The following is a 27,682-nucleotide window of genomic DNA, read 5'->3' as shown; positions in this document are numbered from 1 at the left end:
CTTTCTTATTCATGTCCAAATGTCTTATCAATGGTGTAACTGTACCTACATCTATTACATTCCACACAAACCACCCTCTGGGTGAAGAGATTGCCCCTCAGGTCCCTTTTAAATTTTTCTCCTCTCATCTTAAAATATGCCCCCTAGTTTTGAACTCCTCTACCAGTGATACCATTCAAAAAGTAGATTGGGATGGGTTGTTTGGTTCTGAAGGTGATTTTTATGGAGTTTTATATGTGTTTAGTGCCTGCTTTTACAAAGTAGTTTTCTGTACTGTGAAAAAAATGAGTGCAATTGGATAAATTTGAATCTGTGGTTTTTGTAAATGAATGAATAAATTTAATGCTTATAAATCAATGTTTGCCAAAGACCTGGATTCAATTTCACTCACTGGTGACTGTCTTTTTGAGTTTGCACATTCTCCCCATGTGGATTAGCCGTGGGAAATGCAGGGTTATTGGGATATGGTAGGGAGGTGGATCTGGGTAGGATGTTTTGGAGACGGGCTGGAGACATGGGCAAAGAAATGGCAGATGGAGTTTAATTGGGAGAAATGCAAAGTAATGGATTTTGGGAGATCTAATGCAGGAAGGAAGTATACATAAAATTGCAGAACTCTTAGTGCCATCAACATAGAAAGGGATCTAGGCATATAACTCCATGGTTCCCTGAAAGTAGCAACATGGGTGGATAAGGTGATCAAGAAGGCATATAGCATACTTGCCTTCATCAGTTGTGACACAGAATATAAAAATTTGCAAGTCATGTCTCAGCTACATAGAGCTTTAGTCAGGCCAAATTTAAAATATTGTGTACAGTTCTGGTCACCACACCACCAAAAGGAATGAAAGTTTTCAATAGGGTAGAGAAAAGGTTTACCAGGATGTTGCCTGGTTTGGAGGGTCTTAGCTATGAGGAGAGATTGGACAAAGGTGGATTGTTTTCAGTTGAACATCAAAGATGAGGGACCATCTGACAGAAGTTTACAAAATTATGAGAGGTATGAACAGGATGGATAGTTGAAATCTTTTTCACAAGGTAGAAATGTAAGTTACAAGGAGATATAGGTTTAAGATAAAACCATTTGTTTAAAGGAGATATGAGGGGGAGGCTTTTTACACAGAAGGTTCTAAGTGCCTGAAATGCATGACCAAAGAGGTGGTGGAGGAGCTTACAATCACAACAGATATGAATAGGCAGGGAATAGAGGTGTATGGACTGCGCAGAAGCAAAAGATTTTAGTTTAGAAAGGCATCGTGTGTTGGCGCAGTCTTAGTTGGCTGAAGATGCTTTACTGTCCTTTGTTCCTTGTTCAATTTCTGCATCACTGCTTTTTTGATTATGAATTGAATTTCTGAAGGACATCATAATTTTTTCTGAACGAAAGCTATTTTAATAATAACTTGGACCACAGCTTTCAATTCTGTAGAGTTTAAAATGCGTATGAAATTAGAACTTATGTTCCAGTGACTTGTGAAATGGGCAGTGGATATTAGCATGGAGCCAAATTTGTCCTTCTGTTCAAAATACATTTAGTGTTGTATGATATCTTTCCAGAGCAGAAGAAAAGAAGAGCCTCCTCCTATTTTTCAGAACTCTTTCAACCTTTGCAAAATGGTATGAGTTCCGCCAAATTACTTTCAAACATTTCAAGGTAGGACCAAGCATTATGTTCTCCTTCTCACCGGTAAAATTGTATCGTTTAAAAAATGTTTCGTTCAGATGTTTAAGCACTTTTACTTCTGGTTTAAGACGAAATAGGGTGTCAGGAAAAAGAACAATAAATTTCTAAATTATGATAACATTCAAGGCTAAGGGCCTTGTGCTGGAAGCTGGGTTTTGTATAGCTCAGGCAGTACAGACTTGATTGGCTGAGGTCTCTACTGCATGATCAGGTGGAAATTCTTTCTCTAGTAGTGCATTCATTCAGAAGATTTGTTTAGTTTTAGATGTGCACAGGTATACAGTAAAAGTGCATTTAATGTAATATGATGAGTATCTTGTCAGACCATCTGGCTCTTCACCTTCCACCCTTGTTTTCAAACTACTCCATCACAATGCAGCTCCTTGTTATCTCTAATTGCTTTTAGATTGTAACTCATCAAGTTATCAGTACACCTTTAATTTGAACATGTTTGATTTTAGTTACTTTGCCATAGTCATTTCCAGTTGGTTAGAAGTTCTGGCATACATTGATCCCTCACCTCACCTTCCTCCTTTGAGACATACCTTTAGTAATTTAATCTAATATACCCTTGAGGGGATCCTTATCATGTTTGTTTTAAAATATTGCAGGAACATTTTAAGTTGAAAGTGCTAAATAAGTAAATGGTTATAAGATTATACAATCCAAGAAGCATTAAAAGCTTGAAAGTAGAGAAGCGATCTTAGCATAATCCCAGCACACACTTACGTGGAATTATTGGGAGATTAGTTATGAAACAGCTTTATTTCAAAAAATAGATTCAATTTTATTTCTTTATTTTCTGAAAGAACAGCATCAGAATATGTGCTGGCTCCAAATTGCAGTAAGAATTTTACTCTGTATTTTGAGCATTAATGCAGAATTAAAATTAATGATTTTAGCTCAATTTATTCATATATGCAACCACAAGGGATCAATGTGGATTTCACCAGTTTCCTCATTTCCCCAACCCCCACATTGTCCCAATCCCAAGACTCCAACTCTGCACCGATCTCTTGACCTGTACATCACCATACCCATGTATCCGCTCCACCCTCCTCTCTGACTTATCACCTTCTCCCCACCATCATCTACCAATCACATTCTCAGCTACCTTCCCCCTGACCCCAGCCCCCTCCCATTTATCTCAGCCCTCCGACCCATAAGCCCCCTTCCTGATAAGGGCTTATGCTCGAAACATTGATTCTCCTACTTCTCAGATGCTGCCTGACCTGCTGTGCTTTTCCAGCACTATTTTCTCAACTCTGATCTCCAGCGTTTTCAGTGCTCACCTTCTCCTTTTCCATATACTGACAAGGTTATAATTTCTGTCACGAAATATTCGTGATGCATGAAGTTAACATAATGCAGGCCATGGAATGAGAATGGATGTAGGTGTGTTGGCAAGGTGACAAATGAATAATAGGTTGTAAAGGTTGTAATTATAGTTTAGTAGAATTCTATCTTTTGAGATGCATAATTGATTTCTGATATTCCACTTGAATTAATTGCATTAAAATTATTGGATTGCAAATCATACTTTTGCAAAGCTGTTTTTGTTTAAATGGCTTCATGTAAGAAAAGCTAATGTTTTTAGTGTTGTTGCATTACTGTAAAATGATCATGTTAAAGAGAAGCACAGTATGTAAAACTACATGCAGTCGCAAGTGAGTCAGATGTAGCTCAACAATATATTACAAAATATTACATAGAAAGTCAAACAGTAATGTGTGCAACTTTAATTATATGAAAATAAACATAGGTGACAACTTAGTGTGTAATATGTCAGAAGCTGTTTCTGCAACAAATTAGTTGAATTTTTGGCATGAAATGAAACGTGATATTACTTTGGGATAATGCTGTGTTGAAAAAAAGCAATATGTTGTTAAATATAAAAGTATTGGTATGACACAAGTATCATAATAAAGCTCATGAGTATGATGATATAATAACGAATGAGAATATGCTTTAGAATGCAATTTTCTGTCACAATCACTGAATTGTTTCTGATTGAGGCATAACTATTTTTGGACTAATATATTCTCCCAAAATATGGTTTTCCAATGGGCAGTCTTCTCAAGCAGATGTAACTGTTTGGGTATTCTGCCAAATTGACAGGATTTTCTTCAAGCCGAATCTCAGTCAGACGTTCACGGATAAAACTGGAGTCTTGGGGCTTGCAAAACGTACTATCCGTAATAGTAGATATATTATTATGCTGGAAGGTGGAAAAGGATTAAATAAATGTTAAATAAATGTTATTTGAGATGATCTCGTATTCTGCAATTGTATTAATTGCATGATCCTTTACTTAGAACAAATTTGTATCATTCTCTGTAAGACATTTTGCCATGAATTAAAATCACAATATTCAAGTTGATTATCGTGCAAAGATGGACTGTTGGTCTCAAAGCCCAATTCTTCTCCTACTGTTCTCCCTCCAATCGAAAAAACAGTGAAGTAAACGCTTTTGACATGATTTTATATAGATTATATTTGCTGATGTTGTGTCCTAAATACATCTCAATATAAGTTCAAAATTATGAATCTCTTACCTTTGAATAATTTCAGACTTCTCGCATCTTCACTCATTATTCTTTCAAGCCATTTAATAGTATCCTATGCCAGGCCAGTGTTGAGATGTTTAATCTGAATCACATGATATGATTCTGTAGGTAACTAACAACTTCCTGACTGTAATCTGAGTTAACACATTTGCTTCGGATTTGTTCCTGCGGCCCAGTTTTGACCATGTTTTGTTTAATCCTGTACCTTTATGACAGTGGAGACTGGCTGTAGACCAGACCTCAAGTTAACCTGGAATTATCTCTGACAGAGCAATCAAAACTTAACAGTGATTCCTGTGTCTGGCCCTGTCAAACCGAAGCCCAGCCTTCAGCTTCACTTTCCATATACAAGACTGTTGTAGTCAATCGTTGATATTTTTCTTTGGTATGACTTTGTTGTAACTCTGTCTCTCAGTCTGAAGCTTCTTCCCTTACAGTAGGCTGTTATGTTTGATTAACTTCAAACCCTTCAACTCCTTGATTGGAGATCCAAGCCAAACTGACAGGTGTCAAAAATGTTATATGGCCCACAGGTTGATTTACTCGGTATTCTGCTCTCCTGACAACTAGTGCAAATAATTAAATTTGTTTATTAATACTAAATTATCACTTAATATGTATCTTTTGCTATATGTACATTCTACGCTTAGATTGGTTTTTCTGCATAAACATTCATTTTTACAGTTCCTTTCTTTGAAGGTGTATAGATCAACTTTATCCAATTACATATTTTAAAAGTTACACAATGTAAGACCATTCCAAATCTGTTTGTTGATAAAACATTTTTCATATGTATATATATTGTTTCATATATATTTGGGTATAATCTCTTTTACTGCCCATTGGCAAACTGAGAAATGCAGCTGAAAATAAAGTGGAAAAATTCAGATGAGACTAATCCATTAACTCCAACAGGTGAAGCTGCCAGGTAATTAATTAATAGTACAGAAAGCCCATAGACACTGCAAACAATTGACAAAATATTGTTTGCAGAAGGGACTGACAAGTATTTCTTTTCCAAAGCGTGAAATTTTCTCCTGACTCTAGTAGCTCACACTCATTATGAAAGCTAAATGAACTATAATTAGCATGAAAAAATGTGCAGTCCTGCTTGATGAATATAATTATAGATTGTGAGTCTGTCATTTTCTCCTTGTAATATGACAATGATTTGTATTTATCACAGGAAATAATTGCTTAATTATGGAATAGTTTAATCCAAATTAATATTGCATATTTACTCATATTGCATCCTCTAAATTGGCTCTATGCAGCTGCAAGCTGCCATATACTTTCAAAATCTATGTGGCCTATTTCAACTTAGAGTAAACAGTATCAGTCTTAGAATCCCTACAGATAGAAAAAGGCCCTTCGGCCAAACAACTGCACACCAACCGTCTGAAGAGTATCCTACCCAAAACCATTTCTCTATGCTATTACACTACATTTACCCCTGACTAATGCACCTAACCTACACATTCCTGAACACTGTGGGTAATTTAGCATAGCCAATTCACCTAACCTGCACATCATTGGATTGTGAGAGGAAACCGGAGCACCCAGAGAAAATCTACACAAACACAGGGAGAATGTGCAAACTCCACACAGACAGTTGCCCGAGGCTGGAATCGAACGCAGGTCCTTGGTGCTGTGAGCAGCAGTGCTAACTACTGCGCTGCCCCAAAATCCTTTGTCCTTTGATTGTAACAAAATAAGCAGTGAGGGAAAAAAATATATGATGGGAGATTGTATGGAAGTAAACGGAATAAGGAAGCTATTGTTAAAATTTCAATAATTCCTTTTCATTTTTCTTTCATTTGTTTACATTTGGATCTAAGGTTCTCAAAATCAAGTTATCTGTAAGGATAGCTGCACTTATGATAAGATTTTTCTATTAATTATTTATCTTACAACTGACCTGTAAATGAAGTACACGGATGTTTTCAGGCAGGTTGGCGGGTACTTTGTCCAGCCGATTGTATCCTAGGTAGATAAATTCAAGCCTAGCCAAGTTCTGGAACAAAATCAGTGCTCTTGTTAATTTTGTTTCCACACATTTCTGAACTGTGAAATCAAATGCTTTCTTGTCATGATGCTTTTTAAGAGTGTTCTGAGTTTAAGAGGCTGGAATCAGTGAATATTACCAAAGTGTTCATAATGCTGTCCTTTGCTGCTGGAAGTTTGTGATTAACTGTTCCCATTCATTGCTTTAGTTATGGGTGAAACATGATGTTTGCTTAGTTACTGTCAGCAAGAACAATGCCTACTTTGGAAAGTCTGTAGATTTTGAATTGAACCTGCATTCTGTATCTTTCTGGTTGAGCATATTGATCCGAAGCATGTACTGCCACCGCACTAGCTGCTTGAACAATGTTTTTGTGAGTCAATTATTTGATTTTGCAACAGCATTTTAAGAAAGCCTGAGCCTTTCTTGTAATACCTTGTACAAAATACACAAGCACTTTGCGTTTGACCAAATAGTGACTTGTACGAAATATCAATTATAGTAAACACTAGTTTCAGGAAATGGTAAAATACTTTAATTCTGCAAGCTAAGCAAGGTTCCATGAGCTTTTTGATAATTGTTTTTTTTTCCCTTTTGCTGTGGTAAACAGAAGCTCAAAAACTGGTAGTAAAGGAAATTCAAAAAAGAAAGAATTTTGGGTTAGTTAGTCTTGTTTCTGTGGATGGTAATGTGTTAGAATTTCTAAGTATGAGGAGAACTGACTTAAGAAATACTGGTTAGGCTAGATTTAGAGAGTAACTGATTGTGCTTGATGCATCTAATAAAATTCTTTAAAACAATAGTGGAGAAGGTGCCAAAAGAAATGCAGCTGATATGCTTTATGATCCACAGGAGGGTCAGTTAGCTCAGTTATATGGACAGCTGGATTGCAAAGCACAATGATGCCAACAGCATGGTTTTAATTGCCACAACAACTGAAGTTACCCAGAAGGATTTTCCTTCTCAGTCTGACCCCTTGTTGGGCATGGTCTTCCACCAGTTGCCTCTCTCTAATGAGAACAGCCCAATGGTCTAGTAGGATTATTTAACCGTTACCTTTTATATGGCAATACCAGTAACATCAACAATGGAAGTTAGAGAGACTCAAGCATGGTTTTAGCATGTTTGACTTCTGTTGGCTTAGCCTTCATGCCTTCACGTCTATACTTAGTCCATGCAGACCTCAGGTGTTGAGAGTGTTTTGCTGGAAAAGCACAGCAAGTCAGGCAGCATCCGAGGAGCAGGAAGTCAACATTTCAGGCCCTTCATCAGACTAATGCCCGAAACTTTGATTCTTTTGCTCCTTGGAAGCTGCCTGACCTGCTGTGCTTTTCCAGCAACACACACTCAACTCTGATCTCCAGCATCTGCAGTCCTCACTTTCTCCTATGTAGTCTTCATCTTGCTTGAAGAATGGCTATAACTTGGAAATAGACTTCCTTACTGTGCACAATGCTATGCTCAATATGGCTAATGTGTGATTCCCTATCAGAGTAATAGCCTCTGATTTGGCCTAGCAAGCAGGTCAGTTGTAACAAACCGCGACAAAGACAAAATAAAATAATGAAACTAGACAGACCAACTGGCATCAAACAAGGCACAGAAAATGATAATGACAAACATAGCTCACCAAGCCTCCAAATTCCTCCTTACTGATATTTGGGGCTTGTGCCAAAATTGAGCAAGTAGCCCCATAGATTAGTTAAGCATCAATCAACATACTCGTGGAATCATTAATTAAAGGCAATGTCCCATTCACCACTATCACCACCCTGGACAGATCCATGAGAGGTGATGGCACAATGGTGTACATTTGGGAAGGAATTGGATGGAGAGTACTCAATGTTGACTGAACCCCATGAAATCTCATGGCATTAAGTAACGAGCAAGGCAAGCCTCCTGCTGATTACCATCAATCCCCCAGCCCTCAGTCAACTGATAAATCAGTACTATTTCATGTTGAATAGCACTTAGAAGAAGCACTGCAGGAGGCAAGGACACAACATGTAAGTTTAGGTGGGAGACCTCAATATCTATCTCCAGACTAGTTCAGCAGTAACACTACTGAGTGATCTTATCGAATCCTAAAGGGCGTAGTTGCTACACTGGTCTATGGACACCCTTCATTGCGTAGCAATGCTACCATTCTAACTGGTACGAACTTTGAATAGAAATAACAACTTGAAATTCTGTATTTATGAGGCGGTGTGTGTCATTAGAATTTTATTCAGTTACAACTTGCAACCTCATATCATCTCTTCTATGTCTACCATCAAGCTGGGTAATCAACCTTGGTACAATGAAGAGTGCAGGACAACTTACCTGGAGTGGAATTAGACATACCTAAAAACAGTGAAGTTACACAGGACTACTTGCATGCCAAACGTGAGAAGAAGCATGTAATAAACAGGGTAAGTGAACCTATCACCAATGGATCAGACCTACTCTGTGTAGTTTTATCACAACCACAACTCAAGGGCAGCAGATATATGGGAACAACACCACCTGCAATTTGCCCTCCAAGCTACACACTATCCAGACTTGGAAGTATATCAGCATTGTTTCAGTGTCATTAGGTCCTGGAACTCCCTCCCTAACTGCTTTTTGGGTCTACCTACACCAAATGGATTGCAGCAGTTCACGTTTGCAGCTCACCACCACCTTGTCAAGGGCAACTACAGATGGGCACTAAATGTCAGCTTAGCCAGCGATGCCACATCCTATGAATTAATTTTTAAAAAAAAGCTCACTGGGGTGGAGACTCTAAAGTTATCCTCACTGATGAGTGAGCCCAGCACATTGGTACAAAAGACAAAACTAAAGTATCTGCATCTAACTTCGGCAAGGAATGTTGACTTAATGACCCATCTTGGCCTCCTCCTGACATTCCCAGGATCATGGTGCACAGTCTTCGATCAATTCAATTCACTCTATGTGATATCAAGAGACAGCTGAAGGCACTGAATACTGCAAAGGCTGGAGACACTGATAACATTCCAGCAATAGTGCTGAGGACTTGTGCTCCATAACTAGAAGTGCCCTTCAGCAAACTGTTCCAATTAGGCTGCAGTGCTGGTATTACCTAACAATGTGGAGAATGCACATGTATGTCTTCTGCACATTAAAAAAAAGGACGCATCCAGCTCAGCTAATTACTGCCCTATTGATGATCAGAAAAGTGATAAAAGAAATTAATGACTGTACTATTAGATTGCAAAAAATTAACCTGCTCAATTTAGGTTCTGCCAGGCCACTCTGCTTCTGACCTCTTTAATGCTTTGGTCTGGGGTCCAAACATGGACAAGAAAACTGAGTTCCAGAAGTAAACGTGACTGCCCTTGACATCAGGGCAGCCTTCTGACAAAGTATAACATCAAGGATCTAGCAAAACTGGATTCAGTTAGAATCAGGGAAAACTGTGCACTGGAGAGATTGGTGGGACTGCATCTGGAGCACTGTGTACAATATTCGTTATGATACTTATGAACGGATATTAATATGTTGAAAGCTGCTCAGAAAAGGTTTACCAGACAGATACTTGGAATGAATGAGTTACCTTATGAGAAAAGAATGGACAGTTAGGCCCGTATCATCTGGATTGTAGAAAAATCAGAGGTGACTTAATTGAAACATGCAAGTTCCTAAGTGGGCTTGACTGTGGATATTGAAAAGATGGTTCACCTTACGGGTGGATCAAGAACCAGGGGTCATAGTTTTAAAATATCCATTCTTTAAATGGTTGTTCTTCAGATTGGAGGATGTTAAACAATAGTGAATTCTAAGGTTCATTGATGGAAATTCATTTTTTTTTGGTACACATGAATTATGTGGAAATTGGAGTACAGAGTGAATTTTTAAATTTTGATGATAATATTACATTCAAAGGAGTGGCAAACATGAAGAAAAAACCAAGTGAAGATGCAGGCTTGTTTTTCAGACTGAAGGTTTGTTACCAGTGGTGTTTGTCATTTATATAAATGAGTTAAATGACAATATGGAGGGCATGATTAGTGAGCTTATGGATGACACCAAAATTGGTGGTATAATGGACAATGAAGAAAGATTTCTAAAATTACAAAGAGATCTGGATCAATTGGATTGATGGACCGAACAGTGGTAGATGGAGTTTCATTTGGATAAATGTGATGTATTGCACTTTGATAAGGTAAACAAGGACAGGACTTATACAGTTAAAAGTATGGCCTGGGTAGTGTACAGAATAGAGAGACCTAGGGGTTCAGGTACATAATTCTTTGAAGTTTGCATCACATAAAGACAGGGTGGTTACAAAGGTGTCTAGCTCGCTTGCTTTCATTACTCAGACCTTTGAATACACAAGTTGGGATGTCATGTTGAGGTTGTACAGTATGTTGGCGAGCACTCTTCTGAAGTACTGTGCCCACTAGGTTCTGGTCAACCTGTTTAGGCAGGATATTATTAAACTGGACAGGGTTCAGAAGAGATTTAACAAGATGCTGCCAGAAATGGAGGGTTTGAATTATAAGCAGAGGCTGGATAGACAGGGAAATCTTTCTACTGGAGCGTAGGATATTGAGGGGTGACTTTATAGAGGTTCATAAAATCTTAAGGGATATAGATAAGGTGAATGGCAGGTGACTTGTTCCGAGAGTTAGGGATTTCACAAACAGGTGGCGTATTTCTAAGTTGAGAAAAGAAAGGTTTAAAAGAGACATGAGAACAATTTTTTTACACAGAGACTGATTGTGGGTGGAATGAACTTCCAGAGGAAGTGGCAGATGCAGGTACAATTATAACATTTAAAGGATATTTGGATAAGTACATGAATAAGAAGTGTTTGGAGGGATTTGGGCTAAGTGCAGGCAGGCAGGACTAGTTTAGTTTGGAATTATGATCGGCATGGAGTGGTTGGACCAAAGGGTCTGTTTCTCAGTTGTATGACTTTATGATTCTCCTTGCAGTTTCTAGCGAAGAGACAAGAAATGCAGAGGAATGGTGCAGAATAATTTTTTTTACATAAATTGTCGTAACTTTAAAGTCACTATTTGGGAGGTTGAGGGAAGTACAAGTGAATAGTGTCCTAAATGGAAATTGGATATGAGAGAAATAAATCTTCAGGGCAACAAGGATATAATAAAGGAACTAGAGTGATTGGATTGCTGCATAGAGCGCTGGCATGGACATGATAGACTGAATGACTTGCTGTGCTGTAACATTGATAAGATATTGTCCAAAAATTGCTTTCCTATGCATAATAAAACTGGATTAAAAAGTGTAATGAAAGGATTACCTTAAAAGCATTGCGTTTAATTCCATTGCTTTTAATACGGTTGTGTTGTGCAGCAAGAAATCTGAGTTTTGGAGGTAAGGCTGGCAGACGGAGCAATTTATTTTCAGAAAGTGTCAGGTGCTCCAGATTTGGCAGCTGTGAGAAGGCTTTATCTTCTATTTCAGTAATCAGGTTTCCACTTAGATCGATCCTCCTCAAAGTTGCTTTATTTAGGATTGAACAGACAGTTAAATTGTTTATTGGTATCTGTCGGTTATACTCTACTCAACATTTACTGCCTTTGACAAATCAGATCCACAGCCACTTCCGCAGGTCCATAGAGGATCAAAGAGTCTAGTGCCCAAAATTTATGCTATAGGAATCCCAAGTCATCGCCTTAAAAGCACACTAACAAATGAATTTATTCTGGCTTTTGGTCCCACCAGAATGCCTTTCTTATTATTTTTGTTTGTTTCTTTATGACTATTTGTCAAAGGCAGTAAGTTTTCAGAAAATTGTTATAAAATCAAAGAATTATATTTTTCCTTTCTATCGACATTGTAAGATTTCCTAAATGACAAAATCATTATCTTCAATGGTGTTGATTACGGTGCAATCAAAGCAAAAGACCACACTGTACTCACGGAAATCAGCGAAGTCTTTTACAGTGACCTTTTTAATCTGATTATAGCGTGCATAAAGGTGTGATGTCTCTTTTGGCAACATTGGAATGGCATCAATGTCGGTCTCTTCACAATACACGGAACCAGTTAAGCAAACACACAAAAGGCAAGTTGGCATGTCTGAAATATATAAAATTTATATTAGTAGGACTTTGATCACATGAATGTGTTATAATTCATTTAAGTAGCCACTTTGACACTTCATCTGTGAGGTCTGTCTCTACTTTTAGGTTCTTTCTGATCATATGTCCTTTGATGAATGCTTTGATCAGATCCACAGCCACTTCCTCAGGTCTATAGAAGATCAAAGGGTCTAATGAAGACTGTTATAAAGTTGGGCAAATGAATTTGCAAGATTGAGATTTGCTAAATTATGATACTTTTGTTATTGTTGGCATAACAAAAAGAAAATCCACTTTCCAAAAGATTCTGACAAGGAAATTGTGTATTGGCGATGGCCAAATTCAGTTTCACACTGGGTGCATGAAATAATGTACTTCACTCATTGGTTCCCTAGACTCTTAATATCCTGTTAGAAAGTATGCTGCTTTTCAGAAAACAAATCTGGACAAAAAACAGTGTAAAGGGTAGAAGAATTCCAACTGTGCAACAAGCTTTTGGGTCAACTGTAGAAATTTGATTTTTCATTCAAACCAACAATTAGAAAATGTTATTTTGCGTTCATGCAAGTAGAATTGGAAAATACAAGTTGTGCAGTTAGCAATTTTGTCCACCAGAAAAGTTCACATTAGAAGTCTCATAATTTTTGAAATGTAAAGAAATAATTTCTTTAACTCTCAATATAATCAACTGAGAGTGTAAACAGTGTCACCTAATTGTCTACCTTTTCTTACATACAATTATACTGCTTTCTGAAAAATGTATTATTGAAATGAAATAGCCATACATGGAGTAAGGGAGAGAAAATAAGTTCGTACGAACCAATGGATGGACTCTCTGCTTCTGCTTCTGGTTCTTCTGTTGGGGACCTGATAGCCCGTAAATGTCCTATTTCATGGTTTATGTCGGCATCAACAAATGTGGGAATTGCCTTTTCTTCTAGCTTTCAATAAAAAGAATTACTTTCGTTTGTTTTTGATTGAAAATTTGCAGTTTTGGTTTGCCTATGCATCCAGTAACACCATTAACAGGCTGCATGCAGATTATACCTTAAACACCATAGCAAGTTCCTTCTAGAAATTCATTTTGCATTTTGTTACTGTTTATCTGTACCGCTGTCACAGAGATTATAAACCAAGTCCTGTGATGCCACAGTCCATTCTGCATAACTATCTTCTTTGTTCTCATTTTCCTACTAAGAATTACCTAATCATGTAGTTGTTTTCAGTCTCAGGTTATAGTCATTTTTCTTTCCATCAGTCCTTTGAGTATATGAGTTGGGAAGTCATGTTGAGGTTGTACAGGATATTGTTGAGGCCGGTTCTTGAATACCATGTCCAGTTCTGGCCATCCAGTTAGAGGAAGAATATTGTTAAGCCAGAGAGGGTTCAGAAAAGATTTACGAGGAGGTTGCCGGGCATGGAAGGTTTGAGTTATAAAGAAAGGCTGGATAGGCTAGGACTTCTTTCATTGGAGATTGAGAGGCAAACTGAAAGATGTTTATAAAATGGAGTATAGATAGAGTTAATGGTAATTTCCATTTCAAGACTGGGGGCACATTTTTAGGGTGAGAGGAGAGAGATTGAAATCAGACACGAGGAGTAAATCTTTTACACACAGAGTGGTCCGAGTGTGGAATGATCTTCCTGAGGAAGTGGTGGATTTGGGTACAATTATAAGATTTAAAAGACATTTGGAAAAGTACATGAGTAGGAAAGCTTTGGAGGGATATGGGCCAGGAGCAGGCAGGTGGGCCTGATTTGGTTTGGGATTATTTTCAACATGGACTGTCCTGGATTATAATGTCATAGTGACTTTCATAATGCCATTCACTGAGGTTTAGATTACACCTTAGTTTGCTTCTGACTTCCCTGTCTCAATGCCTGAATGCTGCCTTGATCATTTGTGGGGCAACAAAACACATTACCCAGCTTCCTTGATTAATGTGAAATAATTTGAATCATCCTTTTGAGGGTGAGAGACATAGTAGTGAAAAATAATCTCCAAAGATTAGATGTGGAAACACCACAGAATTTGAAGATTGTTTCTATTGGCAGTGTTAACATTTCTAAGACAGCTGCTGAACTTGCTAGGCCAGTGCAAAAGTTCTACCAACTGTAATGATTCCAGCGATGCACAGTATCTGAGTGCAGAACTGTGTAGATTAGGCCACATTATGCCCATTATTAAGATAGGTCAAAACAGTGTAAGCATGATGTAGAATGCGTGCTTGTAATATAAATTAGCTACAAAATCAAATAAAGCATTGCACAAATACAAATAACATGCTTGTTATCAATGCCAGACGAAGTGTAAGTTGTTTTGCTACTTGGATCTCACTGGTGAGCAGAAAACTGTGACAGGAAATAAATTAAAAACTTTGAAGGCGCAATTTGAACCCTATAATATGTATTCAATATCAGAGTTCAAGAGAGTCAAAGAATGTTGTTCAGTATGCAATACTGACACATCTCGTTGAATCTTGAGAGTCTGGAAAAATAAAAAATATTCTCATTGTAGGTAGGATTGTTTTAGATATAAGAGATCCTGTTGTGAAAGCACATCTGTCGCGAGAGGAACAACTTACTTTCAAGAAAGTTATTACGTGTGGAGAAGCTCTGAAGTGTCATTCATCAGCGAGAGCATATTAATAGGTGAACCAATGAGGTTTGGACTATGATTAGATATAGTCTAAACTGAATGGAAATAACATACTGGGAAAGAAAGATTCTTTTTTGCAAGAAGATCAGTGGAGAGATCAAGACCAGGGGACATGATCTAAATATTGTGGAGAACACCACATAAATAAAAGAAAGCATGTCCAGCACGTGGAAAGAAGTTCTCTTACTGCAAGAAATTAAATCACCACGCACACAAGTGTTAAGCTAGAAAATAAAAAAGTGATCCCATAAAGATAGCTATAGGTGAGATGGCAACTGATAATTCAACTAAATAGCTCTTCATCATGCGACAGGTTGGCATTGTCATGTCCAGAGGTGATAAATGGTTTGTGACTATTGGAGTGATGTCTGCAGGACATAAAGCCAATGTGAAATGTTACCATTAATTCTATCTCTATCCCTCATGTCAAAGGTTTCATAGAAGGCTAAACATAAAATAGAAAAGGCAGATTAATTCTGATGTAGATAATGGGTCCATTAAGAATTTAAAGTAAAACTGCTTCACACAGAAAATGTTTAAAATGTTGAATTTGCTATTACATGAAATAGTTGGGTGCACAGCACAATGTTATTTATTCAAACTCTCAGGATTCAACTAGATCACATACTAAATACAGTTTAAGAGATAACTGGAAAAGTACACAAGGGAGAGAGGAATAAAGAAACATGATAACTGGATAAATGAAGTTGGTTCATACTTAAAGAACACTATAGAACAGTTTTTGTGATACAAATTATATGTGATTCTGAAGTTTGGGCCTTGGAACCAATTGAATTGATTTTCATTCCCAAAATGAGTGACATAACCTGTTTATTGAAGTATGAAAAATAATGAATAATGGAAATATTAACATTGACTTGTTTAATTTAGGTTTAGTGCATTATTACAAATAATTAAATTAACATTTAATAAGCCTTAAGTGGGATTCACAAGACTCTGGTGTATCTCCATTAAATCCCTCATCCAATTACCATAAATTCATTACATGAATTGCATTTTTTTGTTGTGAAGGAGATAACATAGCATTTGTCAATGGGTATCATAATTCAGAAAGTCACCAATCCTGCTTGAGGTCATTGCATCTGTGCCATCTCTCCTTGAGGATGTTGCCTTTACGAGGTACCCAGAAAGCAGAATGGCTTTGTTCTTTCACTCCGTACATTATATTGAAGCCATATGTAGCTACTTCATCACCTGCAGCTGAATGTCTAGTTAACTTGGCTTTGTGGCTAAAGGTAAGATTACTGAGTAGAATATTAAAATATTTACATAATTGTCTGAGACTCTGTGCCTTCTGTTCTAATCTTTTTAAGAGAATCAAGTATATTTTTAGGATTTTTAATATTTATTATCTATCCGTTATTGCATTTTTATATTTTCTGCTTTAAATGTTAATGAATCAGTTGGGGATGGATATAATTCACCTAACAATATTGAAACAAAATTCGTTTGGCTTCTATATTTATAAGAACATAAGAACTAGGAGCAGGAGTATGCCATCTGGCCCTTCGAGCCTGCTCCACCATTCAGTAAGATCATGGCTGATCTTTTCATGGTCTCAGATCCACTTAGAACATAGAACATAAAGAAGTACAGCACAGAACATGCCCTTTGGCCTACAATGTTGTGCCGAGGATTATTCCTAATCTAAAATAAAATAACCTAACCTACGCACCCCTCAGTTCACTGCTGTCCAAGTGCATGTCCAATAGTTGCTTAAATGTCCCTAATGACTCTGCTTCCACCACCACTGCTGGCAACGCATTCCAAACATTCACAACTCTCTGCATGAAGAACCTACCTCTGATGTCTCCTCTATACCTTCCTCCTATTATCTGAAAATGATGACCCCTCATGCCAGTCAATCCTGTCCTGGGGAAAGGTCTCTGGCTAATGACTCTATCCATGCCTCTCATTACCTAGTATACTTCGATCAGGTCACCTCTTTTCCTCCTTTTCTCCAGAGAGAAAAGTCCGAGCTTAGTCAATCCTTCTTCGTAAGACAAGCCCTCCAGTCCAGGCAGCATCCTGGTAATCCTTCTTTGCACCCTCTCCAAAGCCTATGTATCTTTCCGATATTAAGGCAACCAGAACTGAACACAATATTCCAAGTGTGGTCTCACCAGGGTCTTGTAGAACTGCAGGTAAACCTTGTGGCTCTTAAACCTGGTCCCCCTGTTAATGAAAGCCAAAACACCATATGCTTTCTTAACAACCCTATTCACTTGGGTGGCAACTTTGAGGGATCTATGAACTTGAACACCAAGATCCCTCTGTTCGTCCACACTGCCAAGAATCCTGTCTTTAATCCTATATTCAGTATTCAAGTTTGACCTTCCAAAATGCATCACTTCACATTTGTCCAGGTTGAACTCCATCTGCCATTTCTCAGTCCAACTCTGCATCCTGTCTATGTTGCGCGGCAGCCTGCAACAGCCCTCGATACTATCAACAGCACCTCCAACCTTTGTGTCATCAGTAAATTTACTAACCCACCCCTCAAACTCCTCATCCAAGTCATTTATAAAAACTGCAAAGAGCAGAAGTCCAAGAACAGAGCCCTGCGGGACACCACTCACCACTGGCAAGGAATTCCACAGATTTATAACCGTCTGGGTGAAGAGGTTCCTTCTCACTTCAGTCCTAAATCTGCTCCTTGTAATCTTGAGGCTGTGTCCTCTTGACCTAGTGTCTCAAGCCAGTGGAAACATCCTCTCTACTTCTATCTTTCTATTCCCTTCATCGTGTTATATGTTTCTATAAGATCCCCATCATTTTTCTGAATTCTAATGAATATAATCCCAGTTTACTCAGTCTCTCCTCAGAAGCCAACCCCCTCAACTCCAGAATCAACCTAGTGAACCCCGTCTCCACCCTCCCCAGTGCCAGTACATCCATTCTTAAGTAAGGAGATCAAAGTTTTAGTACATAAATGCTTTATAATATTCGGCAGAAGGTCATGAATTATTGCAATACCTTGTTTATGTTCAGAAGCAAATTTAGACCCTATTGTATGCAAGGCCCATAATATGTCTCGTTAAAAAGATTATTAGCTATTGGTACTCATTTAATTCATTCAATTACTACAAGGCATTAAGTACAGTATAATTTGAAGTGCATTTCTCCCAATGAATGATCAGTCATTGAAGAGTTGTCTGATTTTCAGATCTTTCTCACGGAACCACACTATCAAATTAATTTGTAAACATATTATTATTATTACTATGGACCAGTTTATAGCTTTTCTGTTTTGCTGTCTTTGGTAATTCCTTTTTGAAGAGCAGATTTTATGTTGTAATTTCAATCGTTCAGTTTTCCAATCAGCTTGTTATTCATGAAATTATTGAACATTTTCAAAGCAACAGTACTTAAGTTTGCAACTCAAACTCAGTTAACCTTTTATAAATATTTTATCAGCATCTTAAGATTCTATAAAATGCCCTATTGCATTTGATATGATTAACTGCATGATAACATTAATGTCATTATTGTCGGTTTCAAGTGTTATCTTCGTATGAATTTCAAATTTAAATGAGACTTTCTTCTAAAATAGGATTAAATTTTATAGGCTAAAGAATGTTAAACCACATTACCTTTGCTTGTTTTATTTCTTGTGGCTCATCTTCAGATTCGTAACTTGTGTCTGCCCCAAATGATTCCACTTCCAAATCATGTATAAGAAATTTATCTTCATTGTTAGTTGGTGCTGTAAATACTAGTTCTCCAAATATGAATACAAAAAATATAGGGCAAACACAATTCATTTTGGACTGAAGACCAAGAAAAATAAGTTCTGAGAAAAATTCAAAAGCTCGAATACTGGATAGAACAGTGCCTTGCTGCCTAGGCGTAGAACTGTCAAATTGGTATTTAAAGCTTTCACCAGCTGTTGCCAGAAATTTCAGAAGAATGAGACTGCGTGATGTGCCTTAACCCCTGAAGTCCTTTATAATTGCAGTTGGAATTACTGTTACAGTTCCTAAAGCTCGTAGGCAAATTCTTAACACAAAAGGTTTATTGTGATCATAGCTAAAAGAAATTCCTGTGTTTAATGTTTCAGTACTATTGGATATGTTATACTTTTTAATTATCCCATTTTAACAGTATTTAATTTAAATCAGTAAGTACATATATTTTGATCACATAACTTGAGTAATACTTGAGCTGTTTTCACTTTGAGGACAACCAACATGCAAAAGTGTTTAATACCTGCAATTTTGAGATCCCACTACATTTGAGTTTATAGAGTAAACTGTAAATGCCAAGCAGACACTAAGTGCAATTCACTACATGTTGACATCCAAACTGTTGGCTATCTGGAATGCCAGCTGAGGCCCACAAGTAAGCTTTGAAAGTAGTAGATGAATGCTATTTCAGTAGAGCAGATTGAGGCCAGGACAGCCCGTCAGTAGAGGCAGGAGGAACTCTTCTGTGACTTCTGTATCTCTGCACCCCCCAACATATATATTTTTGAAATTTGTCTGTCCATTTCCTGTTTGGAATCCCTGTTAAGTATGCTCTTCACTAGAATCTTTGTTTGTATAGGAAAGAGGGTGACTGATTGTCCGATGCAGACACTTTGGTCACCTGACAGTAAAATGTTTAAAGTTCAAAGTATCTGAAACAGAGTAAACCATTAAAATTTGTAATTTTGAGACGTTTAGCAGGCTGTGTGCTGTCAACCTTTTGTTAACTAGTATGCAATATTTCATTTTGGGAATTATATTTATTACATGTGCTCATATTTTAAATTGATGTCCTGGATTAGCTGGAAAAGATTGTGAAATGGTTTTGGCAATGAAAGGTACAGAAATTCCTCTATTATATTATTGCCAAGTTCAAACTGGCAAAAGAAAGGGTCTGTCTTAATAATAAATTGGTTCCATATTGTATCATACCTGCTTTTCCAGACTACTGTGTACTGAAGCATTATACGTAGTTAATAATTGAAACAGAATGTAGTATTTTTCTCTAATACCTAAGGATTCAAAGCATACTCAAAGAATTTTACTTGTCCAGTTTTAGTGTATTGGAAAAGTTATGATTAAAATAACACACACAGCTATAAATTATCCTCTCATTCTGTGAATGCTTTGGGCCTCTGGGTTTTCTGTTTTTTAAATTAAGTAGAGTCAGGCAGGCTAGCATATGTCTTTTACATCAAGTACATAAGAAATGTAATAAAATGATGAAGAATCTTGTTGCATTTTTAGTTGGTGAAGTCTAAGCCAGCTTATAAGTTTGATACACAATTGTATTGACTTGAATTTATTTTCATTTAGATTTTCACAGTGTTGAATGCAAGAGAAATACAAAACACAGCCAAATGGTATTCTAGTATGTTTCCCAACTCAAATATTTTGGCTAATAAAATGCAGTTGATTTTTACTTTGAAGTTGTATGTGTAAGGAAAGAATTTAGCTGCATTGTCTACAATTGGCATTCTCACTCAGAGGTCTAAAATTCTAGAAAATGACGCATGTTTATGGAGCATTATGTGTTCCTTTTAAGCACGGAGTTATAGGTATTTTGTTGTAATATTTTAAAGGCCAAGTTTATTTTATCATGAACTATTATCAGCTTGAATTGGTGATTTCTAATCTGATGCTTTGGGTTGTAGATTCAAGTCACACTTCAGTGCTCAAGCACATCGTCTAAGCATTCATTTTAGTGCATTGTAGAGTGTAGAATTTGAGATGATATGGTGACTGGTGCCTCACTTGGATGTTCGGTTATCCTTTTCTGAAGGGAACTGGTTAGTTCTCCTTATGTCGCAGACATCTAAATCAATAAGGTAATCTGGTTGTAGCTGTGGGACCTTGCTGTGTGCGAGCTGGCTGTTCTGTTTGCTAACAAAACAGTGACTATATTTCAAAAAATAATTCATTGGCTGTGAAGTGCGTTTAGATTTCCTATGGGTACTGATTGGCACAGTATAAGTACAATACAGATGAACAGCTAAAGTCAGTTCAATTTCCTTGTAGATTTTTAGTAGTGTTGTGGTATTATCGAACAGAGTGAGGGCCGAAGACAAGTGCTTGAATAAATGTTTAACCGTACAACTGGCAGAGATAGAGATTTCTGATATCTTTCTAAAGATAGATAAGTACTATGCATAATTAAGTAAGTATTTGCATGCTTTATATTTTTGTTATTCATATGTTTAAGGTTTTAGAAAAGACCAAGGGATTATGTTAACTTTATGATAAAAGAACTTATTTGTATATTTATCAAATATTGTTAGAGCAGAAATTGCAAAAGGTTCTACAAGCTAGTCACAGATTTGATATCCACATTTAAATAGTTGATTTAGATTGTGAGGAGTTGAGGCCCAAGTGCTGAGCTTGCAATACCCTGAGAATGACCACAATCCCATGTTCTCTAATTTCTTATGTGGAACTGTTGGATTTTTGGGGTTTATTACTGCAGTTACCTAATATAGGCAGCCAACCATTCACAAGAAATTTTTAGACAGTTTATTTAGCAATAGTTTAGATATGATACATTAGTCAAATAGAAAAAAGTATAAGATCTGAAGCAAATTGAAGTGGAGAGGGAGCTGAAAACCTCTTCGGGTCTTCTTCCTCCCTTCTTAGCCCATCTTCCATCTAAAGGAGGTAGCTGGTTAATGAGAACTACAATCTGAGAGAATTATCCTCTGACTCCGATCACTTGTTGATTTACCTATTTTATGAGGGCTGGCAATCTACGCTCAAGCTTAGTAATATTTATTGTCATTTTCCTTTTGTTTTTTTTTAGAAATTGGTTATGCAATTTATGCAACAAGACACTACTCTTCAACAGGGTCCTGTTGAAAATCTTCTGAAAAGTCAAAAATGCCACAGCATTTGCTCCCTCTTACCTATTCTGTTAATCACATCCTTGAATTCAAACATGATTGTCTAACATGATTTCCCTTTCTACATTCATGTTAACTCTGTCTAATAATATCATTGTTTTCTAACTGTTGAGTTACCAAATTCTTTTTGTTGATTCTAGAATTTTCCCTACTTCTAATGTCAGGATAGCAAATTCTTCATTTTCTTAGCCCCATCTTAGAAATAGTAAGGTAACATTTACTGCAGAAACTATTCCAGACTCTAAATTTTGAATGATGACTATCAATGTATTTACTGTCTCTACAACATTCTGGTATGTGGATAATCCACCCAGGTAATTCATCAAGATTTAGTCTCATTAATTTCTCCACTGTTACATTTGTTTCTTAATTCTAATTTCTTTCAGTTCCTTATTAACACTGGATTGAGTTAGTGTTGCTGGTTCTCTAGTTTATCTGGGAGACTTTTTATCTTCCTTTATGAAGACAAATGCAAAGTATATATTTAGTTCCTCTGTCGCCTCCTTCTTTCCCATTATAAACACTCCCTGTCTCTACAAGAAGTGGGACAACATTTACTATTGCTAATCTTTTCATATTTACATGTCTACAGAAGCTTTTACAGTCTTTTTAAAAATGTTTCTCACTAATTGACTTTCATATTCTATATTCCCTTCCTTTATCAGTCTCCTTTACCAAATTTTAAAGTGACCCCAATTTTAAAATGAAAGGAACTTCATAGAATGCTTACAGGATGGCTTTTTGGAACAGCTTGTCATGGAGCCCACAAGGGAGCAGGCTATTCTGGACCTAGTGCTTTGTAATGAACCACACTTTATAAAAGATCTTAAAGTAAGGGAACCCTTAGGAATCAGTGATCATAATATGGCAGAGTTCAGTCTGCAATTTGAAAGAGAGAAGGCAAAATCAGATGTAATGGTGTTACAGTTAAATAAAGGTAATTATGAGGGCATGAGAGAGGAACTGACAAAAATAGACTGGAAGCAGAGCCTAGCGGGGAAGACAGTAGAGCAAAAATGGCAGGAGTTTGTGGGTATAATTGAGGACACTGTACAGAGGTTCATCCCCAAGGAAAGAAAGATTATCCGAGAGGGATTAGACAGCCATAGCTGACAAAGGAAGTCAGGAAATGTATTAAAGAAAAAGAGAGATCCTATAAAGTGGCCAAGAGCAGTGGGAAATCAGAAGATTGGGAAGGCTACAAAAACAAACAGAGGATAACAAAGAGAGAAATAAGGAAGAAGAGGATCAAATATGAAGGTAGGCTAGCCAGTAATATTAGAAATGATAGTAAAAGTTTCTTTCAATACATAAGAAACAAACGACAGGCAAAAGTAGACATTGGGCCACTTCAAACTGATGCTGGAAACCTGGTGATGGGAGATAAGGAAATAGCAGGAGAACTGAACAAGTACTTTGCGTCAGTCTTCACAGTGGAAGACATGAGTAATATCCCAACAATTAAAGGGAGTCAGGGAGCAGAGTTGTGTATGGTTGCCATTATAAAACAGAAAGTGCTAGAAAAGCTAAAATGTCTTAAAATTGATAAATCTCCTGGCCCTGATGGGATACACCCTAGAGTTCTGAGAGAGGTGGCTGAGGAAATAGGGGAGGCATTGGTTGAGAGCTTTCAAAAGTCACTGGAGTCAGGGAAAGTCCCAGATGATTGGAAGATCGCTGTTGTAACCCCCTTGTTCAAGAAAGGATCAAGGCAAAAGATGGAAAATTATAGGCCAATTAGCCTAACCTCGGTTGTTGGTAAAATTCTAGAATCCATCATTAAGGATGAGGTTTCTAAATTCTTGGAAGGGCAGAGTCTGGTGAGAACAAGTCAACATGGATTTAGTAAGGGGAGGTCGTGTCTGACAAACCTGTTGGAATTCTTTGAAGAGGTGACAACTAGGTTAGACCAGGGAAGCCCAGTAGTATGGTCTATCTAGACTTCCAAAAGGCCTTTGATAAGGTGCCACACGGGAGGCTGCTGAGCAAGGTGAGGGCCCATGGTGTTCGAGGTGAGCTACTGGCATGGATTGAGGATTGGCTGACAGAAGGCAGAGAGTTGGGATAAAAGGTTCTTTTTCGGAATGGCAGCCGGTGACAAGCGGTGTCCCGTAGGGTTCAGTGTTGGGGCTGCAGCTGTTCACATTATATATTAATGATCTGGATGAAGGGACTGGGGGTATTCTAGTGAAGTTTGCCGATGGTACGAAGTTAGGTGGACAGGCAGGTAGTACTGAGGAAGTGGGGAGGCTGCAGAAGGATCTAGACAGTTTGGGAGAGTGGTCCAGGAAATGGCTGATGGAATTCAACGTGAGCAAATGCGAGGTCTTGCACTTTGGAGAAAAGAATAAAAGCATAGACTACTTTCTAATTGGTGAGAAAGTTCATAAAGCCAAAGTACAAAGGGATCTGGAGGTGCTAATCAAGGATTCTCGAAAGGCAAACATGCAGGTTGAGTCTGTGATCAAGAAAGCGAATGCAATGTTGTCACTTATCTCAAGAGGGTTTGAATATAAAAGCACCGTTGTGCTACTGAGACTTTATAAAGCTCTGGTTAGGCCCCATTTGGAGTACTGTGTCCAGTTTTGGTCCCCACACCTCAGGAAGGACAAATAGGCACTGGAACGTGTCCAGCGGAGATTCACACAGATGATTCCTGGAATAGTTGGTCTAACATACGAGGAACAGCTGAGGATCCTGGGATTGTATTCATTGGAGTTTAGAAGATTGAGGGGAGACTTAATAGAAACTTACAAGATAATACATGGCTTGGAAAGGGTGGACGCTAGGAAATTGTTTCCGTTAGGCGAGGAGACTAGGACCCGTGGACACAGCCTTAGAATTAGTGGGGGTCAATTCAGAACAGAAATGCGGAGACATTTCTTCAGCCAGAGAGTAGTGGGCCTGTGGAATTCATTGCCGCAGAGTGCAGTAGAGGCCGGGACGCTAAATGTCTTCAAGGCAGAGATTGATAGATTCTTGATGTCACGAGGAATTAAGGGCAACGGGGAGAATGCTGATAAGTGGGGTTGAAATGCCCATCAGCCATGATTGAATGGCGGAGTGGACTCGATGGGCCGAATGGCCTTACTTCCACTCCTAGGTCTTATGGTCTTATCTTCAATCTTTTGGCAATCCTCCTCCTTTTAATATAATAAAATCTTCGGTGTCTCCTGTTAGTCCCAGTTGGACCAGTTTTCCTGTTGAGACTTTTCTGTGATTCAAAGGTATCTATCTATATTTGGTATAAACTGTATATTAATGCTTCTTAATGTATCTTTTGCAAACTAACAAAGTAATTAAGTAGGCCATTTGACCTAAAAAAAATCAAATAACCTGTCTCCACTGCCTTCTGAAGTGGAGTGTTACAAAATCAAAGGGATTTTGGGTCCTTGTCAATAAGTAACTGAAGGCTCACATGCGAGTACACAAAGCCATTAGAATGGCTAATGGCATGTTAGCATTTATCACAAGAGGATTTGAGCTTAGGAATAGTAAAGTCTTCCTTCAATTTTATGAGTTTGGTTACACAACACCTGGAGGATGATGTATTTTGCTTTCCTTATCTCAGAATGCATATTTTTTGCCATTGAGAAAGTGCAGTGAAGGTTCACCAGACTTGATCCTTGGATGGCAGGACTGTTCAGCAAGAGAGATTGGATAATCTAGGTCCATCTCTCAAGTTTTATAGAATGAAAGGCAATGTGATTGAAATATATAAAATCCTTAAAAGGGTTATTCAAGGCAGATGTAGGTAAGATATTTCCCTTGGATGAGGAGTGTATGGAAATCAAGGGGATGCCATTTTGGACTGAGATGAGGAGAAACATTTTTAATAGGTTGTTTGAATCTTTGGAGTTCTCTTCCACAGAGAGCTGTGGAAACTCCAACTTTGAACATATTTAAATAGGAATTGATATTTTTCTGATTACAGATGACATACAGGGTTATGTAGATGGTATGGGTAAAAGGAGTTGAATTGTTCAATCAGCCATGCTTGTTGTAAAGCTTGGAGCAGCCTTGATGGACTGAATGGCCTTTTCTATTCTAGTCTTTTCCTTAGGGTAGGGAAGTTCAAAACTAGTGAGCATATTTTTAAAGTGAGAGGCGAAAGAGTTGAGAGAGACCTGAGGGGCTTTTTCACACAGGCTGGTGTGTTTGTGGAATGAACTGCCAGAGGAAGTGATTGATGCAGGTACAGTTATAATATTTGGACAGGTACATGAACAGAGCTGAAAAATGTGTTGCTGGAAAAGCGCAGCAGGTCAGGCAGCATCCAAGGAGCAGGAGACTCCTTGGATGCTGCCTGACCTGCTGTGCTTTTCCAGCAATACATTTTTCAGCTCTGATCTCCAGCATCTGCAGTCCACACTTTCTCCCAGGTACATGAACAGGAAAAGTTTGGGGGGATATGGGCCTAATGCAAGCAAGTATTTGTTTTAGTTTGGAAAACCTGGTTGGCAGGGACAAGTTGGACTAAAGGGTCTGTTTCCGTGCTGAATGGCTACATGACTCTATTCCTGTGTTCCCAAGTCTTTCCTCATCCCTGTCCTCCGAATTTTAAAACAGTGCCCTTGGTTCACAAGAGGAAACATGCTTTCTACATACTCCTTGTCAAGATCTTTCAAGATCTTAAAACACAGAATCACAGAAGTGTTAAAGGACAGAGGAGGCTCTTCAGCTCATCTGAACCAAATGAACATCGTGATTTAGTGTCATTCTCCTGCCTTTTCTCCATACCTTTGCACATTTATTCTATTTAAATAATCATCTAAATTCCTCTTGAATGCCTCAATTAGACTTCCTGGTAATGTTTTCCACACCAAACAACTTGTGTAAAAATATTTCCTATGCTCTGAACTTCATCTTCCACCTGTTCAAGCACTGCACCAATTTGTCTATGTCCTTTTGAAGTTTCACACTATTCTCCTCACAGATACCCATAAGACCCTTCCAAATTTCAAATAAGTCACTTCTCCTTCTTCTAATCTCTGATCAAAACAAGCCCTATCTGTCCAACCTTTCCTCACAATTTATTAATTTCTGATATCAATCGTCTAAAATGACTCCAATGCAATTGCATTGTTTTCTAAACATAGAAAATAGCAGCAGCAGTAGGTCATTTAGCTCTTCAAACTGCTGTGCATTCATTATGATCATGTTTAATCGTCTACCTCAATATGGTATTCCCATTTTCTCTCCAAACCCCTTGATGTCTCTAATATATAAAAATGCATCAATCTCTTTCCTGAATGTACTCAGTGACCTGGCCTCTAAAGCCTTCTTTGATCACAAATTTTACAGGTTGGCCACACTAGAGTGAAGAACTTTTTCCTCATCTTAACTGGCTTACCCCATATCTGAGACTGTAAACCTTGGCTCTAAACCCTCAACCAGGGGAAAATATCCTCCCTGCATCTAGTCTACACTACATGTGTAGTGTTTCCCACCTGCTGTCCTCCTCTGATCAAAACAAAAGACTGGTGTGTTGATAAGGTAAGGTTCTTTTTTTTTTGTCATGTGATTGGTAAAATTTTTTCTTTTTTTTCTTTTTTCATTTATCTATGATTTGATAATATAGGTAGATTAAGTTAAACTTATGAGTAAAATTGGCAGGAGATTCCAGACCCATGTTATGCCTCTGTTGCTCAATATGGGAGCTCAGGGACACAACATGTGCCTGACTCCTTGACGTGCAGGAAGTGTGTCCAGCAGCAGCGCTTGTTAAACCGCGTGATGGCTCCGTAGCTGCAGGTGGACTCTCCTTGGAGTATCTGCGATACTGGGGAAGTCGTGGTTAGCACGTTTAGCAAATTGGTCACACTGCAGAGATA

General features: G+C 37.9%; 2 protein-coding genes across 4 annotated transcripts in view; one reads left to right on the top strand and one right to left on the bottom strand.

Annotated features, from left to right (window-relative positions):
* cenpp (centromere protein P) overlaps positions 1-27,682 on the top strand; it is a 348,905-nt gene that overhangs the window by 75,725 nt on the left and 245,498 nt on the right. For all 3 annotated transcript variants that reach the window (XM_060835499.1, XM_060835500.1, XM_060835498.1), the window contains exon 6: positions 1,558-1,654. In XM_060835499.1, the coding sequence (XP_060691482.1) occupies positions 1,558-1,654 (97 nt within the window). The remainder of the gene's footprint in view (positions 1-1,557; positions 1,655-27,682) is intronic.
* ogna (osteoglycin, paralog a) lies at positions 2,578-18,855 on the bottom strand. The gene is made up of 6 exons (XM_060835497.1): positions 18,583-18,855; positions 13,130-13,250; positions 12,149-12,307; positions 11,526-11,728; positions 6,170-6,265; positions 2,578-3,902 (listed from the first exon to the last, which is right to left on the bottom strand). The coding sequence occupies exons 1-6, from the start codon at positions 18,751-18,753 to the stop codon at positions 3,717-3,719; spliced, it is 936 nt and encodes a 311-aa protein (XP_060691480.1). The 5' UTR covers positions 18,754-18,855; the 3' UTR covers positions 2,578-3,716.

Source organism: Hemiscyllium ocellatum, chromosome 14, assembly GCF_020745735.1.
Source record: "Hemiscyllium ocellatum isolate sHemOce1 chromosome 14, sHemOce1.pat.X.cur, whole genome shotgun sequence".
Classification (NCBI taxonomy): Eukaryota; Metazoa; Chordata; class Chondrichthyes; order Orectolobiformes; family Hemiscylliidae; genus Hemiscyllium; species Hemiscyllium ocellatum.
This window is presented reverse-complemented; position numbering and strand designations above follow the sequence as displayed.

What these genes read in the sequence shown, in the direction of transcription:
- ogna (XM_060835497.1), bottom strand. Translation starts at nt 18,753, where the DNA reads ATGAATTGTGTTTGCCCTATATTTTTTGTATTCATATTTGGAGAACTA. An exon ending in AGCAGAGAGTCCATCCATTG is followed by an intron (nt 12,308 to 13,129) that starts GTTCGTACGAAC and finishes TATATATTTCAG; the next exon opens with ACATGCCAACTTGCCTTTTG. An exon ending in AAAAGACTTCGCTGATTTCC is followed by an intron (nt 11,729 to 12,148) that starts GTGAGTACAGTG and finishes TCCTAAATAAAG; the next exon opens with CAACTTTGAGGAGGATCGAT.